The 26,646-nt window shown below is 39.9% G+C and overlaps 1 protein-coding gene across 3 annotated transcripts; it reads left to right on the forward strand.

The window, feature by feature from the left end:
• The first annotated feature begins 11,313 nt into the window (after positions 1-11,313).
• Positions 11,314-25,674, forward strand: pfkmb (phosphofructokinase, muscle b). Of its 3 annotated transcripts, none has more exons than XM_037779142.1 (24): positions 11,314-11,425; positions 13,009-13,080; positions 14,779-14,907; positions 16,349-16,422; positions 17,327-17,404; positions 17,670-17,859; positions 18,031-18,196; positions 18,286-18,330; positions 18,715-18,823; positions 18,943-19,038; positions 19,126-19,218; positions 19,314-19,439; positions 20,664-20,728; positions 20,814-20,877; positions 20,988-21,134; positions 21,217-21,287; positions 22,130-22,217; positions 22,313-22,465; positions 22,554-22,718; positions 22,799-22,860; positions 22,964-23,075; positions 24,165-24,264; positions 24,353-24,458; positions 25,434-25,674. In XM_037779142.1, the coding sequence occupies exons 1-24, from the start codon at positions 11,329-11,331 to the stop codon at positions 25,570-25,572; spliced, it is 2,547 nt and encodes an 848-aa protein (XP_037635070.1). In that variant the 5' UTR covers positions 11,314-11,328; the 3' UTR covers positions 25,573-25,674. The 3 variants fall into 3 exon arrangements, with proteins under 3 accessions (XP_037635070.1, XP_037635077.1, XP_037635086.1); XM_037779149.1 differs by having other exon boundaries at positions 13,027-13,080; XM_037779158.1 differs by lacking the exons at positions 11,314-11,425; positions 13,009-13,080 and adding an exon at positions 14,628-14,704.
• Positions 25,675-26,646: the final 972 nt, after the last annotated feature.

Consider the following 26,646-nt stretch of genomic DNA (forward strand, 5'->3'; position numbering starts at 1 on the left):
ACTGTTAATAGCCTAAGTCAACACCAGCACTCTTTTCTCTGTCTGTCTGCTTTTTTTCCCCCTCCTTACCCTTAAAAAGGTGAATACTTTCAGCATCCTGCTTTTGTCTATGTAGCTGTCTGTTTTTGACACTTTCTCCCGCTGCTTTATAAACCCTCTCTCCTCTCTTGTCTCTCTTCCTCTCGCCTCCGCAGAGACGGTGACCAAAATATACAGTCTTATTCAGAAAAAAAAGCACACTTGTATGCCTTCCTCCAGCCATTTAGCTTTGCTCTCATGTCTCATGTCTCCTTTCATTTCTCTCCCTTTCTTTTACTCGTTTGTATCCGGCTGGCAAGAGCAGGGACGTGACGTGAATTCTCCTCCTAACTTATTACTTAATGTATTTGTCACTTCCTATCATCTTCTTCCCCTTCTCCATCTTTTATCCACCAGACTAATGGACAGACAGATATTTTGGTTTTCTTATACCACGCTCCTGAAACGAGTGCATGTGTCATGTGTCTACGTTCATGCATATCTATAGCTGTCACGGAGTCAAACGAGGCGTTCTCTTGTCGACCATGTACTAACCCAGGGGGCTTCTTATTCTCTCTCATTCTGTTTCTCTGTGTGTTTCGCTGACCAGCCCGTCCCTCCGGGGTGGGGCAGAGGAGAGCCCAGTGGACCATGGCAGACCTTGTCTATTTTCCATCCCCCTCTCTGACGACAGAGGCGGCCCCCTGGTACCACGACTGACCCCCTCAGTCAGCTCTCATCAGCCGGATTGACAGCTGTCAATCAATAGTCTGGGCTGCGTTGTGACAGGGTGAAGCATTGATAGACAGTCGCTATGTTTGTGCGCGTGTTTGCATTCATCAATAATATGCTTCTTTAATATCATCTGCCATTCAACTTAAAAATGATAAAAGCGATGATACTGGGGCTCATTTTTGGGTTTGGGATTCAGCTTCTTTTACAACTATTATATGAATCGCCAACTTTTTTGATAATCATTTAAAGCAGCAGAGGGTAGAAATGGAGAAAATATGATTAAAAAAACTCACTATATCCTGACAGTAGTGCATGAGACAGGTAATCCGAAAAAAATCATGTGCCTCTGTGTCCTCCGGTGCTCCTAATGGCATCTGCAAGATTTCACAGACCGGAGGAAAACAACCAATCAGAGCTGATCTGGAGTCTGCTGTCTCTGAGCAGCTGTCAATCACTTGCAAACTCCGATCAAACGGTCAAACTAGGCAGCGCTGATCAAATATGAATAAATATTCTGTTACTGTAATGCCTACTTCTCGCCTCAAATGTTTTCAGAAACATCTTGTAGTGTACTGTTTAGCTGTAAAATGAGAAAGTTAGTGACTCAGCAGCCATGTTGAGATCTGTTGAAGAAATGCCAAGCACCGCCCACCAGCCGGAGCAAACTTTGTCATTTTACAGCTAAACAGTACACTACAAGATGTTTCTGTAAACATTACGCACCAGAAATAGACATTAACGTAACATAATATTGATTCATATTTGAATACACTACAAGATGTTTCTGTAAACATTACGCACCAGAAATAGACATTAACGTAACATAATATTGATTCATATTTGATCAGCGCTGCCTAGTTTGACCGTTTGATTGGAGTTTGTGAGTGATTGACAGCTGCCTCCGTTGAATGAACAGCCAATAGGAACGCTCTCTCTCTCTGAAATGACCTGTGATTGGCTAAAGTCTCCCGTCACGGGCTAGATTTTTTTAAAGCCTGAAAACAGAGCCATGAGGAGGTGTATAAGACTTGAATTACAATATGCTGAAAGGTTATTATGAAATTTTTTGCTCAATGATGCCAAAAACATACTTCCTACTGCAGGTTTAATCGGTTTGAGTCATTTTTTTAGGAAAAAAAATCTAAATTCTCTGATTCCTGCTTCTTAAATGTGAATACTTTCTGGTTTCTTTACTCCTATGACAGTAAACTGAATATAAGCTGTGGACAAAACAAGACATTTGAAGACGTCACCTTGGGCTTTGGGAAACATTGATTTTCACCATTTTATAGACCAAACAAATCAATAGAGAAAATAATCAACAGATTAATCAACAATGAAAATAATCGTTAGTTGCAGCCCTATTTTTATTGCTTATACATGTTCATTATAAAAACAATCTGATGTAAAAGAACTACTCAGCTGAATTAGGCTTGTTTGATTAACATCCTAATGACTGAACAGTCATTATAGTCAGTCAGGTGAGATTCAGCTCATTTAAACATGCCTCCTGTGTTGTGTTATCAAGTCAGGCAAACATTTCCAGACGTTTGAATGTTTCGTAGCCGGTGGCAAAAGAGCAGAGCAGCGAGGATTTCTCAGCTCGCCTCTCTTTGTTGTGTGGGAGCAGACACATCCATTGTTTATCGGCATTATTATTCTCCATTGCCACCAAAACCACTAATGACACGGCATTCAGATCAAACCCCTCTATTTATGGCAGCCAGGATGGAACGCAAGCCATATTCTGCAACAGTGTGGACGAATTAATGGCTGAACTGTGTGACCCTGTCTTGTAAGGCAGGAAAAGAAAATCCCAACCTTATTACAGTATTTCTCTGCTAGAGCATCACAGTTTAAAAAATGTAGATTGGATTCAAATTCAGCATTCAAACTACACTCAGCATGAACATTATGTCTCTCTATAAATAACACCAGTGGAAAAGATGCCCTTGACGTATAAGGTCAAAATGCAGAAAGAAGTAGTAAAAGTACATTTTGAGAGACGGGGTGATATCAAATATATATATTTTTAAAGATAGAGTGAATAAACTGGCATCATATGAAACTAGAAAACCTAAGAATCCATTAGTACCAACCATGTCATACTAGCTTGTCAAGAAGGAGGTCTATGGGTACCCACGAGTCTCCCCTTTACAGACATGCCCACTTTATGATCATCACATGCAGTTTGGGGCAAGTCATAGTCAAGTCAGCACACTGACACACTGACAGCTGTTGTTGCCTGTTGGGCTGCAGTTTGCCATGTTATGATTTGAGCATATTTGGTTTATGCTAAATGCAGTACCTGTGAGGGTTTCTGGACAATATTTGTCATTGTTTTGTGTTGTTAATTGATTTTCCAATAATAAATATATACATACATTTGCATAAAGCAAGTATATTTGCCCATGTGGATAAGAGTATTAAATACTTGCCAAATCTCCCTTTAAGGTACATTTTGAACAGATAAAAAAATTAGCAATTAATCTGCGATTTATCGCATGATTGTCCATGATTAATTGCGATTAATCGCACATGAATCGCACATTTTAAAAATATATATATATTTTAATCAATTGACAGCCCTGAAGTAAAAAGTACAATATTTCCCTATGAATTGTAGAAGAGTAGAAGTATAAAGTATCTTAACATGGAAATATTAAAGTAAGGTACCAGAACCGGAACTTTATTCAAAGGAACAGTGTGTAACATTTAAGGGGATTTATTGGCAGAAATGGAATATCATATTAATAACTATGTTTTCTTTCGTGTATAATCACCTGATAATAAGAATCGTGTTTTCATCACCTTAGAATAAGCCGTTTATATCTACATAGGGAGCAGGTCCTCTTCATGGAGTCCACTATAGTGCACCGCCATGTTTCAACAGTAGCCCAGAACGGACAAACCAAACTCTGTTAATTTTTCTCTGCTTGGGCCGGAGTCGACAACGTTACTCACTCCTGTCGCTCCTTCTCTCTCTCTTGCTTCACCACTCACTTCCCTACACACTGGCTCTCCTCCAGATGACCTACGCTACTCTGACAACAACTGGCTCTAACGAGGGCCATTCATGTTTTTGCGTCGGCCACCGTAGCTCTCCAACACGCTTGGCACACGGGAGATGATTCAGTTGGTTGCAACCTCCTCACCTCACCACTACATACCGTCAGATCCTACACACTGTTCCTTCAAGTACAGTATTTGAGTAAATGTACTTAGTTACATCCCACCACTGGTAAATGCCTTGTCTTGCCTTTAGCCTAAATCTTTAATCTAAAAAACATTCATAATATCTAAATTCCTATGTTTCTATGAGCTCCAAGAGGTAGCTACTTGTATTAAATCTGACCTCATCTTATAGTAATGCCCTGTAAAAAATATATAAAAACTGTTCTCACAAATTAAATCTTATAAAGGGTGTAAGGATGGTGGTACTGTTTGTATCACAAGTATGCTGCAGACATTACTAAAACACAGCTGTTACCCTCAATCTCACATTCCTCACATTAAACCTGTGGCTTTAGGGAAGCTGTCGAGGTTAAAGATGCAAACATGTAATGCTAAAGTTCCCAGTTTGAGTCCCTGGATATCTGGGAAAATGAGGATGGGAAGGATGGTGCCCTCCGCTCTCTTGACAGCTTCTGTGGAGGTGCACTTGAACCAAAACACCGAAACCCAGCAGCAGAAACATGCCGTTCACACTGGGAGCCACCCAGGTGTGAATAAATGGGAAGGGAGTTGCAGAAGAGCTCTGTTTGGTTTATTTATTTGCATAAATAATAAAACACACAAAACAACTAAAATCATAATGTATTAAATCTATCCCCAGATTTAAAAAAAAAAAAAAAGTTGTACAAATGTTTTCAATAGCATTGCTCTGTTTCCTCAAAAAAAAAACAATAAAAAACAATATTTCTCGGAGAACCAAGCACTCAGCCGGCTCAACAATTCATCATTATGTGTAATGAAAATCTTATTATCTGAAGGCAGCACAATTAAGACTGTGATTTATATGACTGCAAATTAACATATCAATAAGCCTTATAGGAAATGTCTCATTAATTAGTCATCCCTTAATTGGCCCTGAATGTCATTAGCGCGCTGTGTGTGTTAACCATGCGTTCATTAATAACATTACTGTGCGACCCGGATCTGCACGGCCAAGCTAAGATTAGTTTAACTGTTGTCGCCACTTCAGCTGTTGCATGGCACTGTTTGTGTGTGTATATGTGTGTGTGTGTGTGTGATATGACACCCATGCCCATGCTGGTTCTGCTTTGATCAATGGCGCCTGGCATTGGGAGGGGGGGTGCGGCTTGAGGTGAGTTGGGGGGGGTCTGAACCTCCCACTGGTGCTGATGAAGACGAATGAGCTAACAAGACATGACGGAATTGCTTTTGCGAAGAGGGGGGGCTGAATGGTGTGTCGTGATATTGTGTTGAGGGCGGCTAAAGGGGCAGGTTGATTTATTGTTCCAGCAGCAGATAGCCACCGTTTTACCTCCCCTCCATCCCTACTTATTCACAGAGACCCTTCGGTCTTTAATTACAGCCCCCAGCCTCCTCCATTCTCTCATCCGTGTCCTTATTAGAAGAGTCATACCACACATCATACATCCACGCTGGCAGAGGACAACAGTAAATATGACACAAAGCCTGAAGGAGGGGGGGGGGGAGGATTGGTGCCCAAAATGTCACGGACATGTTGATTTTTGCATTACATTACCGCCTTTATGGTCAGGAAAACAGGGAGGAAATACAGAAATTGGGGGAAGAGTGATGAATCCAGGGGTCTGAAGGTCAAAGGAAGAACTAAGGAAAAAAAGGGAATGAAATAAGAGGAGGAGGAGGAAAATGGGCCGATTAAGATATGTACATAATGGGAAAGAGGGATAGAGGGGTGACAAATGGAGAAATAGAGTAATCCTCAGAGAGAGGAGGAGGGGTAAAGACATGTTAAATGGTTTGGGAGGCCTGTGTGTAAGGTGGAGCACGGCGGTCCAACCTGATGAATTCATAAAAGGCCTTTAGAAGAGAGAGGAGGACAGCAAAACAATACCAAAATGCAGAATTGAAATAAGAAAAAAAGGGACAAGTTGGAGCTTATCGGTGAGAAAAAGCAGCACTTATTGCCTTTCTGGCCAATTACAGATTAGTCTGTTTGTTCTAAAATGAATATGAATAATCTAATTATATAACACAAGACTCCCCTGCACCAATAAGTGGACAAATAGCTGTGCAGGTCTACATTAGTGATTCTCTGCAGCGAGAGAGGGGGGAGAGATAAGGCGGCCGGAGGGGGTTGGGGGGGGGGGGCCGGCTCACCCCACACAATTTATCACCGCATTGCCATTCGCTCTCTGAAATATCAGCCTATTAAAACATTCATTGAGATGATTAAACTGCAATAAAATCTAACAAAATTTGCACTGACACTTTCAGTGCATGATTTATTAGGCCGAGGCTTTTGCATGTGCTTCTCCAACCCCGATAAACACGGAGAGATGGGAAAGATCAGATGCTGCTGCCACCTGTTGGCTGAAGGTTCAGTCTTAACACAATCTGTACTGCAAAGTATTGACATTAAAATTACTCTTTCATTACTTTTTAACATTAGTTTTAATCCCATCCGAGCAATGCCAAGAACAGACTTGTTTGCAAACTATGCATCTTTGTAGTGTTGATATTTCTTTTGATATTTTAAACTGAGACCTTCAGCCAAAACGTTGATTTCATGACTGTAACTCACGACTGTTTCCAGTGGTACAATTTTATTCTATATTTTGTGTGTTCGCTAATATTATTAATTGTTTATAAATATTTTTTTGACATTTTTGCTTTGTTATAGTTCACCATATACAACTAATTATTATTTTCATTATGGATTATTTTTGAAGGTTATTCAACCTTGTGATGGGCTCATTGCATCGGTGGAATATGATCTCAATAAAGTGCAAAATGCATCTGATGAAGACCTATGTCAGTTGCAACGTGTTGATCATTTTAAACAATTATTGCCATGTAAAATAAAGGCCTTTTAATTTTGTTCAAACTCTACAGTGTGCCTTGGATTATCTTCTGAAAGAGATTTGCATTTTGTACTTTTTTGAGACCATATTCCACCCCTGCAATGAGCCCTTCACAAGACTGAATAAGGACAATACACCTGAAGGGTCCAAAGAGCACCTGTATGTGATTTACCACAAAGACCCAGCAGCGCTTCTACTCTACTTGTGTGAAGGAATTCACTTACTGTCATAGAAGACAGTAAATATTCATATTTGAATAACTGGATCCAGAGATTTCTTTTCTTGAACTGAGATGTATTTGTTCTCACACTAAAATAAGTCAGCAGAAATAAAAACAACAAAAGAAAAGAAGAAATTGTGAAGGTGAGATAAAAAAAAACACCTAGGAGCTTATAGTGAAGTTACATCATATGAAACTATAAAACCTGAGGAATCCATTATTGGTACCAACCATGTCATACTAGTTTGTCGAGGATAAATAACGCTCCAAAGTTATGTTACATTTTGGCGAGGAAAAACTTGCATGGCCATTTTGAAAGGGGTCCCTTGACCTCTGACCTCAAGATATGTGAATGAAAATGGGTTTTATGGGTACCCACGAGTCTCCCCTTTACAGACATGCCCACTTTATGATAATCACATGCAGTTTGGGGTGAAAAACCATGCTGTTTTTTTCATGCAGTGTTTAAAAAATCACAATATATCGCCTTGCTTACAGTATCGCAATATATCGAATCGTTACCCCTTTATCATGATTCATATTGTATTGCCAGATTCTTGCCAATACACAGCCCTAATAATCAACAAAAGTAAACAAACAAGCAAACATAAAATCCTAAAGCAAACGTAAAGTGAAAAATGGGAATCAAAATGATGACATTTTTTTTGTCAATTGACAAATTGATTACTAATTCATCTCTTAGACAAAGAACACCCCGGTATTACCATTATGTGCGTGTTAAAGAGACCAAGACACTAAGTCACAACTATCTGTTGCAGCTACAGAATGTGACTCTACCAAGTTGCAATAACACATAAATGGGGAATCAAGCAACACTTGGCAAGTACATTTAATTCATTGATAGATGAACAGATGCAACACATTGTTGTTTGAAAGAGAAAAGCAGAGAAGAGAGAGTGTGGAAAAGAAAGAAAGAAAGACGAGTAGAAGGTTTTAAGAACAAGGTTTTGTAATGTTGAATATGCAGCTTCATATTTCTAAATGTCAGAGCAGTTTCGTTATGCAAATTTGAATTACATGTACCCATTTAGAAAACCATTTTGCAATCATTGAGAACTGTCTTGCCATAATACAAGAGTCATTATCTAACGATCCCTTTCTCTTTCACACAGGATGATCTAATTACTGTATGTTTCACATAATTGGAGACGTTGAGGGGTCAGATCGTAACAATATCCAGTCCACATTTCACTGCATTAGCTGTGAGGTGGAAGTGTTTTGTGTTGAACTGGTGTCGTTATTGATCCGTATGGTTTATTACAGGCTGTGCGAGTGTTAATACTGTCCGGGAAGACAGGAGGGGGGATTACCTGGAAATGGTGCTATTGATCGGGTTCGCCTCAAGAGAGGGCTGCACGTCGCTCAACCCACCGGGGGCGCACAGTATTGGAAAGATGCTGCACAAACAAACACCACCAGAGACGCGTGTTTATGACAAGCTGCCTTTTGTACACAGTGATGTATCTGCTTTAGAGGTTGTTTTGCTGGTGGGGGAAAGTGTGGTGTTAAAGGAGAGATGTGACCTTCACAGATGACATGAGGTGAGGAATCACATCGATAGCGAATCATTTTATTTAAAGTCTTTTTAACTGTAATGATGCGTGTGCTTGTTTGGGTGTTTTATGTGCTGTTGTAGCTATGTCTGTTTCTATGAAGACCAATTTAAACTTTAGACCTGTAGAGAAGATTTTTGAAAAGTGAGGACAATTCTCACTTTTTCAAAGGCCGGTTTGAGAGTTAAGATTCGGTTGTAGCGTTAAGACTACAATTAGGTTTGTGTGTGTGTGTTTGTGTGTGTGTGAGTGTTTGTGTGGCTGCCTGTGCTTCACTATATGTAATCTCAACCTGCTCTGGCATGAGAGTCACTCCAGTGTCAAGGTCACATTGTCAGCCTGTCTGCTGAGTGGCTGCGACGTCAATCAGCAGTGATTTAAATAACATTGACCCCATATTACCTCATATCACAGCTACATTTACAAGCTACTGTCAGGTGCAGTGTACCCGGAGACATACAGTAATGAAGTTCACCAAATGTTTCAACTAAATTTGTCAGTTTAATATAACATTTCTCTCTCCATAAAGTCCTGTGAGGCACACCTGTAATAAAGGGCATCATGGATAACTTTAACAGGAAGTTGAAATATAACATATGTTGTGTATATGGGAATAATACAGACCACTCACTGCAAGTTTAGCCTGATCTATAGATGCAATACATCCATTATGAAGCTAATATGAAGTTATGAAACTAAGATATATATATATATATTTGGGCTGCACGATTATGGCCAAAATGATAATCACGATTATTTTGATCAAAATTGAGATTGCGAATATTAATCAAGATTATTCATTGATTTCAGCAACAACATATTTTTATTGCACTTTCACATTAAAATAAACACAGCGCTGCTTTCACTTCCATGCTGTGCTACATTCCTGCTAAGGTACAAATTAGGGCTGCACGATGTTGGAAAAAACTGACATTGCAATATTATTTTTTTCTGCAATATGAAAAAAAAACAGGAATATTCACGCTACCTTTTATATTATATTACATAACTATAATATATATTATATTATATTTTTATTATTTTTTAGTACATAGAGGGGATGATTCAAATGTATGGGATTTTTGTATGGGAGTTTACTGGAATACTTCAGCCTTAAAATGACCACTTCTATATCCATTACTCACCTTTGTTTATCGCATGCCGTCGAACAAGAAAACATCCGAAAACGGAGAAAAGTCTTGATGAATTGAAGTAAATGCAGTTTAGAACAGCAAAACTACAGCAAAACATCCGTTAACAAACTCTAATACAAATCGTGCAGTGTAATCTAAGTCACGTTTATCCAGTCCTATGCTCACTACTTCCCAAACACGTGTATTTTCGCCGAAATCATCACAGTTTAAAACACTTCCGCCACAACCTACCGGACTCGCAGCGCGCATGCGCAGACATGAGACGGTAGTGGCAGTAGTGATTTAAATAGTAAGAGAAATGCCCCAAATAAATGCACGTGTTTGGGAAGTAGTGAGCATAAACAAGACTATACTGCACTAGTTGACAAAGTTTTCTTCAAGAACTCAAGGTAACAAGTGTATTAAGGTGTATTTGATATACAAATGGTCATTTTAAGGGTGAAGTAATTCTTTAAGATAAGATAAGATAAGATATTCCTATTAGTCCCACAGTGGGGAAATTTGCAGTGTACAGCAGGAAAGAGGATAGTGCAAAAAACAAGATGCATCAGCTAATACAGTAAAAGAAAAAAGAGCTAAACAAAGTGTAACAAAATATGAACCATTTAAATAGAAGGAAGTATACAAATAGGAGCAGTATATACTGTATTGACAATAAACTGACTATTAACAAAATTGCACAAGTGGAACATGATATTGCACAGTGAGAATGAATGAAATTCCACCTTAAAATATTGCACAGTATGAATTACACCTGAGTAGTAATAATGATATTGCACAGTCATTATACAGTATAGTGTAGTTTTTGTCAGTATTTGGTGTGTAAGTGTAGATAAGATAATAAGATAAGATAAGATAATACTTTATTGATCCCAGAGGCAGAAAATGCACTTGTTACAGCGATGGACCAAGATGAAACAGATAAGGAACTATTTGAATAAAAAAAGTAGAAAAGACAATAAAGAAATTAGAAAAGGGATTTCTAATAATAAAAAAATATATATACATTGCAATATCTGACTATAGTCCAGTAGTGCAACTCCGGCAGCTATGATGTGTAAACTATATACATAATAATATAACAAAGCATGTAATGTTTATACATGCAGTATAACTATGTTTTACTGTATAACATAACAATATGAAAGCACAATAATATCAATATAGTATTGTTATAAAGTGATATGAGTTAATACAATGTACAAAAAACAGTGTTATATATGTTGCTACTTGTTATACTACTATTCCCAGAGTAATAATAATAATGGTGATGTATAATTGAGGATAAGGTGTAGATGTGTTGTTGAAAAATGCTTGTCACATTAAGCTAAAATCTCCAATATCTGAAGGTGTTTTTGTTATTTTGTCAACACTGCCCTTTATTACACTGTAATATTATATAATAATGTGTTACTTGTGTTACAGCACAACTGATTATTACGGACACTGGTGGTGGATTGTATCTGATTACCCGCCCATGCTTTAGCGAGGATGGTCATCATTACTCCACAATGAAGTGGTGATATCAAAGCTATTATTAATACAGATCAGATGCAGGATGGTTTCTGGAGGAGAGAGTTGGTGCTGTGAGGATGTGGTGGTTCCCGGGTGTCCTCTCAGAGCAGTGGCTGCTCTCTGTCACACTGCTGCTGGCCTGGCTGCTGTTCTGGCTCAGAAAGAAAGAAAAAGGTACGAACACAGTCAGTGTGGATGTTTGTGTGTTTGTGACTTTCAGTCTGTGCACTTATTATATTTGAATGTTTTTGTAATAGAGGCCTGTAGTACCACAAACTGCATTTGCCTGAGCATTGCTTGTGGAAACTTTTATAATGTCTTTTTTTTGGTAAATTGTCATATATATATATATATACATATGTATATATATATATATATGACAGAATCTCACTTCTTACTGTGCTGTGAGAAATATAAGGATGTGAGAGATGTTTTCTTTGAAAAAATAAATAACATATGTCCTGAGTTTGTCCATCTCCCCGATCCTCAGAAAATACCATACTTATGTGGGAAGAAAAATCAATGTGCAATATTAGCTACAAAATATGTTGACTGTTGCTATACAATAAGAGGTGCTACAAGCTCCGAACATGTTTCTGATTAACTACATCTGTAAAAGAATATATTTAAAATGTATTTGGTATATTGTGATTGTGATTATTTTGTGATTATTTCTTGTGAAATGTAATTATTCATTAATATGTAATTTCGCTTTGGCATTAATCTAACCTGAACATCCATGCCAATAAAGCTTATGTGAATTTGAATTTGATGTATATTTGCCATGTTCAGCTGTAGGGATGACTGTGCAGTTTCATAGTAATGGCGGTAAGAAAGGGGAGGGGTTCCTGTGTGTTTTTATAGATAGCAGCACTGTGTCTGCATCCAAACATCTTGTATCTATTTAAAGACAACTCCAGTACGCTGCCTGCAACACACACACACACACACACACACACACACACGCACACACACACACACACACGCACACACACACACACACACACATCTCCCACTCTCCCTGTTATCTCATTGATTCTTGTGTTTGTAGGTTTGTAGTACATGCTTCTGTATCTAATTACTTATCTTGATTCATAATTCCAGACAGGAATAGCAGACTAACACGATATAACGTGTCTGCTAGTAGAAGAGGAGTCAATTAAAAAGTAACTGACAGTTGTGTCATGTGGGGGTTGAATTTCCCTCCATACAGAAATTATTTACACTAAGAAATTACAAACAAGTCCAATTCTTCATGTGAATTATAGGCCTTGTGAGGGGTGGGCCATCCATTAATAATACCCAGAGGTCTTGTTTGTGTGCCAATTTGACCTCCTAGCGAGAAATAAAACATCAATCTTTATTGAACTGGATATACTGTACATGGCTTGCTGAATTCAGAGGCTATTTGTTTCTTTGTTTTAATGAAGGAAGATGTGCAAAATATATATTTATGTGATATTTTTCCCTAGTACACATTCATTCTCAGCCTATCAGCTGCAGCTCATAGCAGAAGACATGATAAGGCCACTGGGAGTAAACTAACCAGCCACGTGCAGATAGAGGATGTTGAAATGAGAGTAATGCTCGAGCGTGCTGTCTTTTGTAGAAAAGGTCTATCATGTGAGTGAGCTGCTGCCTTGGAGGTTTTCTATAATAACACCTGATGAATCAGCTGTACAACACAGACTCATATACACAGTACAGTTGAGTCTGGATCACATTCTGGGTAATGTGTTATGTCTCTCCCTCCTCAGGTGGCGATGACCTCCCAGCATCTGAATGTGAAAGCAAGACGACCTCGAGCTCTGGTCCACCGGGGGATGCTGGTAAGCTAGACTGCAATTAAAGGACTATCACTATATCAGTTTGAATATGTAGAGAGTCCCTAATCACAAGTTTCATCACGATGCGATGTTATGTTGTTTCTTTGGACAACGGTGCAATATTTATTGATATCACAAAGTCTGCCACGATACGATCTCTCTATTAGATTCAATTCTGAGATGATATCATATGACTATTTATCACAATCAGTTACATTTATATCAGCTCACAAAAAGCAACTAAAATATGATTTGACAATTTTAATACTGGGCTCTGTAGGAAGGAGGTGCACTGGAACGGAACACAGACGTACCATGGGAATTTCAAAATAAAGGTGTATCTTAAGATGATATGTATCAATGTTTTCACTTTGCATTGATGATATTGGATCATTGATTAATGAGTCCATTAATTGATCACAGATCGGTGGACCATTACACCCCTAGAGGAAGACCTAAAACTCATTTTTAGACCTCATTATAATGTCATTAATAATGGTGCCAAAAAACACATGTATATTTGTTTGATTTGTACCTGCATGTAGTAAAATACAGTAAAAAAGAGATATGATAGCTACAACTCTGAATCACAATGGATGTTAACAGAACTTTCTGATACCGAACAGAAATCCTACTTTAATGTTATAAATAAAGCAAATGGGACTAAATGAAGTGTAGATATAAAACATAAAATTAATTGTATAAATAACCCCTTCACTATTACATGTCTAAATCGATCCATTGGAGACAGGTGTCCCACGCCACACATGCATACGTACAGCACACACACACACACACACACACCACCATTTGGTGTCCCTAAATGGTGCTATCAAGGCTATGAGTGTTTTAACAACTTCATCTAAAAGGTCAACAGCTACTTGTTTCTGGCAAAGATTGCATAATGAAGACAAAGAAACATTTCAAACCAACCTGAAATAAGGTTACAGTCAGGAGAAACTGTCTCTAAGTGTCTCTCAGAGTACGCATATAAAAATATATATGGTACAGCAGCTTTACTGTAAATGTCCTTTTGAAATGACATGTTGCAAAAGTCATAGAAATCCAAGAGGAAAACCTGCTGCAGTCTGCAAGAGAAATTCAACCAGGAAGATTCATTTTCAAGCAAGACAAAGTACCCAAATGTAAAGCTTATAAGATAACAGGGATTGATTAAAAACAGCTATATTAATGGCGGTGGTCCACGTGCAGAATTTGTAGCAGAACTTGAAAACTGCCGTTCACTCACGTTACCCATGCATCTTGAAATGAGAATAATTGTCCAGATGTTCACAGCCTCTAATCTATTATTTAGTGTTTTATATTTGAACTTGATTGATTCCAGATATTTGTATTTGTGAGGTTTCAAATTGATTTTAAAGAGTGTTAAACAAGCCTAATGATATCTACTGATATGATTGAATGTTATAAAACAATCAAAATTGAAAAATGACAAAGGGGGTGGGAGACGAGGGGCGTTGAATACTTTTAATAGGCACTGTGTACGTGTGTGTGCATCTAAATGTGTTGGTGCAACTATGTGTGTCTCGCTGTCTGCCAAGAGGATATCAGCTGTGCACTTTTGCAACTGGTATTACTTTCCCTCAACCGGCAGGCTGAGTTAGAGGTGAGAGACTCCTTGTGCTCCACACAGCACCGCAGGTGGCAGGGATTTTTACTCTCAAGGCCTCTTTCTCTCAGACAGCTCCAGCTCCAGCTCCAGTTCCAGGACCAGGACCAGGACCATGGCACAACCGGCTTCCACCGACCCCACCAAGATGGGAGAGGGCCGGGCGATCGCCGTGCTGACCTCGGGAGGCGATGCCCAGGGTAAGTGAATGGTTTCCAGGGTGGCATGTTAGTGTGGAGTACCAAAGCATGTCTGCTGTTTTGTTTGCCTCAGCAGGTATTTGAGAGGTCCTGGTGAGTGGGAAGCAACGGCTTAGTGACTCAACTGCAGGGTTTAATGACTAATAAAGAAGTATTTGAGATGTAAAGTGAGTGAGAAACCTAGAAATATAGAATTGTGATGCCTCTTGAATAGTCATTGGTTGTCTTAGATAGGTACTGTAGCCTAGATATATCTAGGTTTAAGTTTTATATATCTCTACTAGGGCTGCAACTAACAATTATTTTCATTGTTGATTATTTTGTCGATTAATCCTTGTTTGGACTATTGTATAAAATGTCAGAAAAATGTCGATCGGTGTTCCCAAAGCCCAAGATGACGTTCCCAAAGCCCAAGATGACGTCCTCAAAGCCCAAGATGACGTCCTCAAATCAAAGATATTCAGTTTACTGTCATAGAGGAGTAAAGAAGCTGAAATCAGACAATTTTGACTTTATTTTCCTTAAAAAAAAATGACATGTTTTTGCCTTTCGTCTAGCCCCTCATATTCAATCATGAATGTTGTTCCCTTTTATATCAAATTTGACAGCTCATCATTTATTAGTGATAATACTTTAATGACAACAGAGCTGTTTCAGCTATCTATCTCATAGAGCCAACTTATGGAGAAGGGCAGCAGCATGAATTCCTTCACCGAAAGCTGCTAGGTAAGACGGCCTCTCCCCTGACCTTTAACGTGATGAGGAATATCTCCACTGTGACCTTTGGGAAGTGTCAGTGACCCCGCATAACCATGAAGCTATCAATCTGTCTGTTTTTCTGCCCATCTGAACTTCATAAGACTTTGGGGCAAGTGTGTAAATGCAAAACTGCACAGCTTGCTAACCCTCACCCGTCTTCTTTTTCACTCTCCTAAACACATAATCCTCATTACAACCTTTACCTTTTTACTCATTTTTATATCCTCAATTCCGAGTTTCTTGCTCTGTTCCTTCTTTTTCCTCCTCTTGCTCTCTAACACTATCTGTTATAGGGGCTAATTTTAGAGGCATGACCTTTCTGTCATGTGTTTGTAAAGTGGTGAGGTGAAGTGAGACGGCCGTCCTTTGCTTCTTTTCTCTCCTCTCCTCCTTTACGCTGTAAGTGGAGATGCTCCTGGCACCCTTGAAGCAAATCTATCCACATCTTGTCCTTTAAGCGACCCCGAGTGTTGAGTGTGCGGGTAGAGGCCCACTTCACTTTCCTGCAATACAAGCTTTCCACCATCACTGACAATTTGACTGTAACAATGAAAGTACAGTCAAATAAAATAGTATTGCATTATTCCATTCAATCATTCTTTCCACCTGTGTGCGAGCGCTATCACAAGGTCCTCATATAATAATAAGGGCTAACGTGCACACACACTCACTGTGCCTACAGGTATGAATGCAGCTGTGAGGGCCACAGTTCGAGTGGGGATTTACACTGGAGCCAAGGTGTATTTCGTCCATGAGGTAAATACTGCTTTTGGATTTTATGTTTTGATTATTCGATGAATCATTTAATCCGTACAATGGTCAAAACAAATACAAACAAATTGGTGAAAACATTCACTGTCAAGTTCCCACAACTCAAGGTGATGTCTTCAATCTGTCTGTCCAACCATCCAAAACCCCAAAAGTTATTCAATTCACAACAATATAATTGGAAAAAAGTGACAAACGCTCACAACTGAGAAGCTGGAACCAGCGAATGTTTGCCATGTTTGCATGAGAAATTACTTAAACGATTAATATATTACAATGTCAACACAAATTTTCAATTCATTTGAACATGCTTTACAATTGTTACATATGTTTTTCAAAATGATGTCTTTAAATTTTAAGTATAGAACATTTCAACATTCAAAATAAAATGTGCATAAAGCACTAACCCTTTTAGACGTATATTAAACATGCATTTAACGTAACATTGCATTGTGGTATGAGTGAACAGAATCTGTTTATATGACAAAAAAAGAAACAGTTATACTGTAAACGCTGGGGTGTGCAGTGCAGGTATTTATGCATTTCTAAAATACGTAATGATGTTTTTAAAATATGGCCTAAAACTGGGCTATATGTGGGCAGTAAATCCTGGTCTATATCAGAGCTATAGCATAAAGGCGTCTGTTGCTCAGTGGAAGACTTGCTTTTAATCGACTAATTGTTTTCAGCACTATTCCACGACCTAACACACAAGATCAACTGTACCTATAAATAATTCGCAAATCCCAATATAATTAACACAACACTTGTTGGACTGAAATAGCTGCACATGGCAGAATAAAAATATGTCTGTATCATTAACAAGCCTGAAGCTTCTTCCCAGAAATGACTCCTGTTCAGTGCGGTGATGTTTTGTTGTTGTTGTTGACAGGGTTACCAGGGTCTGGTGGACGGAGGAGACCATATCCGCCTTGCTACTTGGGAGAGTGTGTCAATGATGTTGCAGCTGGTGAGAACAAGCACAAGGATGCAAATCATATTTATCTTCATCTCTACTCTGTTTTTAACTTGTATGGGATGGATGATCTGTGTAACCCTAACCAGTCTTTAGCCTTTACTGCAGTTCTGTAGGTCAAATGGTCATTTAAATGCCAGTTCATTAGATAGCTTAAGACTTAATGACGTTAGACATGAGTGCTTAAGTTTCAGATAACCCTACACCTTCTGCTTATCTGCATCCCTTTCTGAAACCCTTCCTCCTTGCCTAACAACAGGGTGGGACTGTGATTGGAAGTGCCCGCTGTCAGGATTTCCGCACCAAGGAGGGACGCACCAAAGCCGCCTGTAACTTGGTCAAGTTGGGCATCACCAACCTATGTGTGATCGGTGGCGATGGCAGTCTGACGGGCGCCGACCAGTTCAGAAAAGAGTGGAGTGAGCTGCTGGTGGACCTAGTCAAAACTGGTGAGAGACATGAGCCCAAAATCCAACCGTTCTAGGCAACACAACCTCAAATGAAACGTCTCTTTGCACATATCTGCCCCTCTATGCTGATGATATGGTACTGTTGGTTCAGGCATGTTGGTAATTTTGAGAGTGAACGGTATCTGAGAGTGTTGTCACCTGTGGTCTCAGGTAAGATCACGTCAGCCGAGGCCAAGGGTTCCTCCCATCTCAACATCGTCGGCATGGTGGGCTCCATTGACAACGACTTCTGCGGCACCGACATGACCATCGGCACGGACTCCGCCCTGCACCGCATCATAGAGATAGTGGACGCCATCACCACCACAGCACAGAGGTATGCATGTAACCATTCATGCATTTATTTAACGGACGGACCAGCCGTGTCTTTTTAAGAGTCTTGACGTGCTATGTGTTGTTCTGCAGTCACCAGAGGACCTTCATCCTGGAGGTAATGGGTCGGCACTGTGGGTGAGTAACAGCCTGAGTGTGTTTTGTGAGCAGTCGCAGCATCGGGGTTCATTCATCTATGGTTGTAAAATAATTGATACAGTCGCTAAACTGCTAGTTATACAACACATACAAAAGAAATGTGCTTTCTAGGGATGAAATAGTGAAATGTCCCTCTCAACTACATTGAAATCTCAAGTAAGAAAGACAAAGAGTTTACAGACAGGCTAGCACCTCTGTGAGGCTGTACCATAGATGACAACAGTTAGTTGCCGCCAGATGTTACACACTGTACCTTTTATTTTTTGACAAAACTTGTATTTATGATATGAAACATCAGCTTTAGATACTTACTTTTCAGTTTTTAAAAGACACCTGAACCGTAGCGTATGACTCTTTTTACAGTTACCTGGCGTTGGTGACGGCTCTGGCCTGCGGCGCTGACTGGGTGTTCATCCCAGAGATGCCCCCAGATGTGGAATGGGAGGAGCATCTGTGCAGAAGACTGAAAGATGTAAATGTCTTGTCCTGCATTGACGTCTTCAATGACTAATTTGAAATATAGCTTCTTTTTTTTCTTTTCTTTTTTAAAGTGTGCTTGTTGATCTTAAAAGTTTTCTCTGTCCCTCTCAGCAAAGAAGCCGCGGCTCCCGTTTGAATATTATCATCGTTGCAGAGGGAGCGATGGACCGCAGCGGGAAAGCTATCACATGTGACGACGTCAAACAGGTCAGTCGTGGCAGAACTCCAATATACCAGCACACATACAGTATAGGGTCTTCATATGGGAAATAAAATCATGATCTCTCCGTCCAGCTGGTATCAACGAAGCTAGGCTTTGACACCCGCACCACCATCTTGGGCCACGTGCAGAGAGGAGGAACCCCCTCTGCCTTTGACAGAATCCTGGTAATACGATCCCATATATAAACATTTTTAATGCATATTCAACAATTAAACTTATTAAACACAAGTGTACCTGCTTTTTGATTGTCCTGATTCAGGGCAGCAGGATGGGTGTGGAGGCCGTGATGGCTCTGCTGGAGGCGACTCCAGACACTCCCGCATGTGTGGTCAGCCTGTCTGGGAACATGGCCGTCAGGCTGCCGCTCATGGAGTGCGTGCAAGTGGTGAGTCAAACCTGATCCATATGCAAAACAAATCAAATCTTTGTTCAGTTTGTATAAAATGAACAAATGAACATGACTGCAAGAAGCAAGGTTATAATAGTTTTGAATTTTCAGTTATTATTATTATTATGTTATATTATTATACGGCTTTGTTGAATACTCAATTCTGATTGGTCAATCACGGCATTCTACGGTCTGTTATTTCTTTATAGCAGATCGTTGCTATGTATAACAGACCGTTGCTATGGACGCAGTTCTGATGTCGGACTCTGGCGGACCGTTTTTTGTGTCAAATTATTAATTTCTTAAGTAAGTAGCCGTGTAATAAGCAAGACGTGACGCATCGCCCGGCTCACTGTACATTATCCCTTACTTAGTTTTGACTTTTTGATTTCATTTTAGTTTAGTTTTGGTTAGTTTTCAGAGTTTGTTTGCTAGTTTTAGTTTAGTTTCAGTTTTCCAGAAAGGTTAGGCCTAGGAAGGAGGTTATGTTTTCACCGGCGTTGGTTTGTTGGTTTGTTGGTTTGTTGGTCTGTCTGTCTGTTAGCAGGATTACTCCAAAAGTTTGCGATGGATTTGAATGAAATCTTTTGGAGGGGTGGAGTGTAACACATTGAACAATCTATTAGATTTTAGGTGCGATCCGGATCATGATCCAGATTCAGGAATTTTTTTAATTATTCCAATCAGCCTGAGCATTAAGACCACAGGGTATAACACATGCGCAGTGTAACTGATGGCGTGTTTATGACGCTTAGATGACGCATTGATGACGCGTTGATGACGCGTTGATGACGCGTGACCGCGCCTTCTTCCTTCTTCGAGCAGAGAGATACGTGTGTGGATGTGTGGCAAGAGGTGCGGGAGCTGCTGGCCGTCCGCGGTGAGAAAGAAAAAAGCGGTAGATGACGGGATGAGAGACAACGTAGTGTAACGTTATACAGACAAAACAAGGCTGCTGAATGAGAGAGGCATCCACCGATACGTTACACAGAAACACACCATGTTAATAACAAGCCGACCACCTCACGGTACAGCCAGCTGTGAGCTGTGATCTGTTTTTAAAGTCAGGCATCTTGGCGGAGGTCTGCACTCTCCGAGTGCCATTCTAGTTTTCATTTTAGTTTAACTTTTAGTTTACTATAATAACCCTGGCAATATGTTTTTTTAGTACTGATTCAATTCTCAGTTTCCTTTTTGTCTTTTGACCCTCTGTCACATCAGACTAAAGATGTCACCACGGCCATGAGTGAGGGGAGGTTTGAAGACGCGGTGAAGCTCAGGGGAAAGTGAGCAATGCACTTTTGCATTATGTTTTTGAAATCCTCAAGTGTTGTGTTGAGTTTTTAATGCCTGTACATTTCTGTACAACAGGAGCTTTGAGAACAACTGGAACACTTACAAAATGCTGGCTCATCTGCACCCCCCAGACACAAAGGTCAGGAACTAAGTTGAACCTTTCTGTTATTGTACATTAACTGTCTCATATCCAATAAGTCCCAGTGCAAAATACATATGTCCTGTCAAATGTATCTGTGAATGTGCCAGAGTAATATCAACATTGCCTTATTGAACGTGGGAGCTCCGTGTGCCGGAATGAATGCTACAGTTCGTGCTGCTGTCAGGACCGGGCTCCTCCAGGGCCACACGATGCTGGGGGTGCACGACGGTTTCGATGGCTTGGCTCATGGAATGGTAAATTACCCACACATAAACACACAAGAAGGCTTTTTACTTTCAGAACATGATAGAGCATGCTCTCTCTTTCCCTGCACAGATTGAGCCTATTGCTTGGTCCGGAGTGGCAGGATGGGTTGGAAAGGGGGGCTCCCTGCTGGGCACAAAGAGGTGAGATATTTCAACAAACCACTGATGCACTGGTAGAGTTATAACAATGCATGTTTCACTGTTATTAAGTGTGCTTTTTACTTAAAGGATAACTTCAGTGTTTTTCAACCTTATTTTCCCATGTGTTTGTGTCTAAGTGACTAATAGGGACAACATTTTTTGAATTTGGTCCAGTATTGATGGAGAACGCTGCAGACGGCAGCAGCGAAACGGTCTGCGATGTAATACTATTGGGGCAACCTGGAACCGGCAGTTTACGTCCACTAAAAGTTCTTGTTTTTGCCACTGACAGGCTTGTTATTATAAGTGTCTGACAACATTATGGAAAGGACCCTACAGAAAATAATAAGTTCTTCTTACCTTTTGCTACACAGAAAGTGTAGCTTAGTGTTATCTAAAAGATTTTCAATGTCATGGCTGAATATTAAGCTGACTTTGACAATGTAGAAGTGACACGAGATTTCAGAACGAGACTTCTCCAAGCGAGACACATAATAACAAACACCGTATCAAGCGAAAGGCAAGAAAACATTTTATTTCTCTGTAGGGTCCTTTCCATAATGTTGTCAGATACTCATAATAACAATCTGAGCCTGTCGTGACAAAAACAAGCACTTTTAGTGGACGTAAACTAACAGTGCCAGGTTGCCCCAAATGATTACATTACAGCCTGTTTAGCAGTTGCCGGCTGCAGCGTTCTTCCTCAATACTGGACCAATTTCCAAAATTGTTGTCCCCATTAGTCACTTGGACACAAACACATGGGAAAAGGTGGAAAAATACCGAAGTTATCCTTTAACATTGAGCAGGTGTAATTCTGTGTTTTTCCCTTTTTTATAAAGGTCCCTGCCACTTGACTTCATGGAGGAGATCAGTCTGAGCATCGCAAAGCACAACATTCATGCTGTAGTCATTATTGGAGGCTTTGAGGTGAGGAGTGGAGAAATAGAGACACAGCTCTGACACAAAACCCAGCATGTAAATGACATTTTACTGATTTCCTTCTTCCTTCCTGTCTTCAATAGGCATTTGTTGGGGGTCTGCAGATGGTGCAGGCTCGAGAGAAGTATGAGGAACTTTGTCTTCCCATTGTCGTTATTCCTGCTACCGTCTCCAACAATGTTCCTGGATCTGACTTCAGTGTTGGCACTGACACTGCACTTAACACTATTACCATGGTAAAAATCATATAGAACACTAAACAAACACCAGGCAATCCAAAAACTAAACCTCACTCACTATATTCTTCCTCTGTCTCTTTTTCAGACGTGCGACAGGATCAAACAATCGGCTGCCGGCACCAAGAGAAGAGTGTTCATTGTTGAGACTATGGGAGGATACTGCGGCTACCTGGCAACTATGTCTGGCTTGGCATCTGGAGCTGACGCTGCTTACATTTACGAGGAGCATTTCAACATTCATGACCTTGAGGTCTGTCCTTGTGAACGTACAAAAGAGAGAAAGCTAAGTGATGACATACTCCAGTGGTCTGATAGTTGATTTGTTTGTAGATGAACGTGGAACATCTGGTGGAGAAGATGAAGACCACGGTGAAGAGAGGGCTGATTCTCAGGTTGGTGGGAATAAGCGTAATTTCTATTCTGAGTAGAATCAACTCGACGCTCTGCAGCTCACTGTGGCTTCATATCGCACCCAATATTCTACTTTTATTTCAGAAATGAGAAATGCAATGCCAACTACACCACAGACTTTATCTTCAACCTGTACACAGAGGAGGGCAAGGGTGTGTTTGACTGCAGGAAGAACGTACTTGGACACATGCAGCAGGTGGGCCACAAGATGCAGATATGTCTCAAATCATTAACTAATTCACTACTCCCCACTCACTATCCAGGGAGGTCTATATAGAGGACTATATAGTGAGCTTAACGGCAAAATGAAACAACACTACTTGGGTAATTTTCTCTGCGCTGTTAATTACGTCATTGCTGTCGCACAATTAAAATATGCCAGATTAACGTATGCTGCTGCTGGTAGACCTAACATAATAAATACTGACATGTATTTTTGTGATAAATACATATTGTAAGCTATTTTGTTGAGCTGTCTCTTAGTAAAATGCTCTCAGTGAATTTAAGCACTTGTAAGCAGTGATGCAGTGTATGTCTTGAGATTTTATTGTGAAAGGTAAGAACGGAAGTAGTAAAGCGGTGATGTGCTGCCGTCTGCCATTGTGGCAATAAGCGTATTTTCCTATAATAATACACACAAAGTACTTTGTGGCCGTTTGTGTTATATGATACATTAATTTTGTGCTGCAGTTCATGGATTTGTCTCAATCACGCTGCTCTCTTTTTTTTTTATCAATTATTTATTGTAAATATAGTGCACATAATAGTGACAAAGCAGTCATTAACACATAAAAACAATGTCAAAGCCAGGGTTAATCCTTTAAATAAAAACATTAAACAAAGACCACAAATGAATTGTTTTCGCAGCTCTCTTATTTTTTTTTAGTTAAAAATTGTTTTAATGTACTGCTTGATTTCATTTTCAAATCGTATACATAAGGGTTTAGAGTGGCTAATCGCGCTGCTCTCTCTTCCTCTTGTCTGTCTGCCATTTTTTCCTTCAGCGCAATGCATGATGGTATATAGTGCTCGGTTAAAGACCATCGTTGTCCACTACTTTTCAGTTGCATTGTGGAATACTTTGAGTCCACTACATAAGGTTTGATAATTATCACTATATATTTATACAGTACTACAAAATGGCAAACTCACTATATAGTCCACTACACAGTGAGTAGTGAGTGATTTCAGACACAGCCATTCTGTTTGTTGAGTGCAGACTCATTATATATTTGGCAACAGATTGAATTTCAGAAACATAAGGAAACCTCTGCTCTGTTATTAGGGTGGAACCCCCAGCCCCTTCGACAGGAATTTTGGCACCAAGATGGGGATCAAGTCTGTGTTATGGTTGACTGACAAGCTGAAGGAATGCTACAGACATGGTGAGGACATGTTGTATACATTCGTGGCGTAATGAATCCTGTAATCCCTGTGCTAATGTATTCTATATGTTAAATCCCAATCCTCCAGGTCGTATCTTTGCCAACTCTCCAGATTCAGCCTGCGTGCTGGGCATGAGGAAGAGATCTTTGGTCTTCCAGCCTCTGGCAGAACTTAAGGATCACACTGACTTTGAGTAAGACTTCATTTATATCCCGTCTCTTTTGTATTGTTTTGTATTTACTCACATTGTTAGTTAGTGGGCCAAAAAACAGGGTTAAAACTTGAGTTGACAGTTAGCAAGGAAGAGGACTCAAATAATATCTCCATGTTGCTGTGGTTGTGTGTATATTGCACAGACTGTATATAAGAAGTGGATGTAGTCACCGTGACGTCACCCATTGGTTTGTGTACTGCCGTTTTGAAGCCTTGAGTTTGGCTGTCGCCATCTTTGTTTTTTGCAACCAGATGTGACACGATAGGGTGAAGCTAAGTACAACCGAACGCTGAATAAGACATTTTTAGGCAATCAAAATGTTACAATTAACTTTCATGAACTGAAAACACACTGTGAAAGGGTTAAAGTTGTAAGACAAAACCACAGACAACTACCAGACCGGACAACGCCACGGTAGCGACCTGTCAATCACATGGTAGCCACGCCCTAAAGCATACCCTGCTTTATGGTTTATTTTACTCTAAATGGGACCATAATTTACTAAATGAACATCATGCTGTATTGAAGAAGACTTGAAACTAGAGATTGAGACCATAAACTCATGTTTACAATGTTTACTGAGGTAATAAATCAAGTGAGAAGTAGGGTTATTTTCTCATAGACTTCTACACAATCAGACTTCTTTTAGCAACCAGAGGAGTCGCCCCCTGCTGGCTGTTAGAGAGAATGCAAGTTTAAGGCACTTCAGCATTGGCTTCACTTTTTGCCCACTGGTGTACAGGCAGTTGATTGCTAACATGTTAGCTATAAAGCTTAAGCCCCCTTGTTGTGAATTGACTTTGGAGTCTTTCTGCACCATAGTGGTCAGAAATTACTTAATCCAGCTTTAATTGAAATATCTTACATACATTATTTGACTGTGTATAGGCTCAGAGAGTGTTGTTATTGTTGTTTTCACTTCCTCTTTGCACTGACAAATGTTGTTCTCCACAGACATCGTATTCCAAAGGTACAGTGGTGGCTAAAGATGAGACCCATCCTGAAAATCCTGGCTCATTACAAGATCGATCTGGACACCACTGAAAAGACGACGATGGAACACGTCATCAAGAAGAGAACCGTAATTGCTTAGTAGCCTTTCTGTGTCTGACCGTCCTCTGTTAAAAAGCACTTTGTAAACTCTATCTCTGAAAAGTGCAATATAAATAAAAATAATTATATCACCAAAACACACCACAAGTCTCACAGGTGATTATTTTACAGAAAACATTTACGCTATGTCCCGGGAAAAACTGAAGGTATTTGTATAGTGTAGTTTATTCTATAGCTGTCTCCACTCACAGAAGCTTTTTTCTCATTGCAGCCATCGTGGTCTGTCTTGTGATCTTAGGATCTGTGTTGTGCATCCCTGTCCCTCCATTTTCATCTAAAATCTAAATAAATACTCCTTTTCAGTCATTTCCAATTCAAGCTTTTTCCCATTTCTATTTCCTGTCACCTATACATACTTTTAAAGAGAAAGCAGGGTTCTCATCATGCAGTTTGTCCCACAATGCCTTTTATATAAGATTATTACATGGCTTTGTGGAATACTCGATTCTGATTGGTCAATCACGGTGTTCTACGGTCTGTTATTTCTGTATAGCAGACCGTTGCTACGGACGCAGTACTGATGTCGGACTCTGACGATCCGTTTTTATGTCAAATTTCTCATTTCTTAAGTAAGTAGCCATGTAATAAGAGGGATAATGTACAGATAGCGGGTCATTGTTATAAAAGAAACCCCTTCAGGGCGATGAGTGCCGCATTACCCCGTCGGGGATTCTTTCACAATAATGACCGGCTCACTGTACATTATCCCTTACTTGTAGAGCATTTTATCAGAATTGCATAGGAAAACGGCTTGGGTCCAAATTTACATCCTCTACAGCCCGTTCTCATTCCCAGGGCGTCAAATACTGAGGCTTTGTCATGGCTGTCGGCGATGCCTCTGCACACGGCACCCCTTAGCGTCGGTATGAAACACACCAAGCATTCCATTACCTACAATATAAACCCATCCACGGTCACAGTAAATGCTCAGGGAAAGTGCGCCGGGAGTGTGGTGACGTATTTTAAAGAGCGAAAAAGAAACACGGCATGCGGACAAGGCTCCAGGAGACTGCTGTTTGCGTCCCGTGCTTCGCGTTAAAATCATCTGTTTGTT

Source organism: Sebastes umbrosus, chromosome 1 (genome assembly GCF_015220745.1).
Source record: "Sebastes umbrosus isolate fSebUmb1 chromosome 1, fSebUmb1.pri, whole genome shotgun sequence".
Classification (NCBI taxonomy): Eukaryota; Metazoa; Chordata; class Actinopteri; order Perciformes; family Sebastidae; genus Sebastes; species Sebastes umbrosus.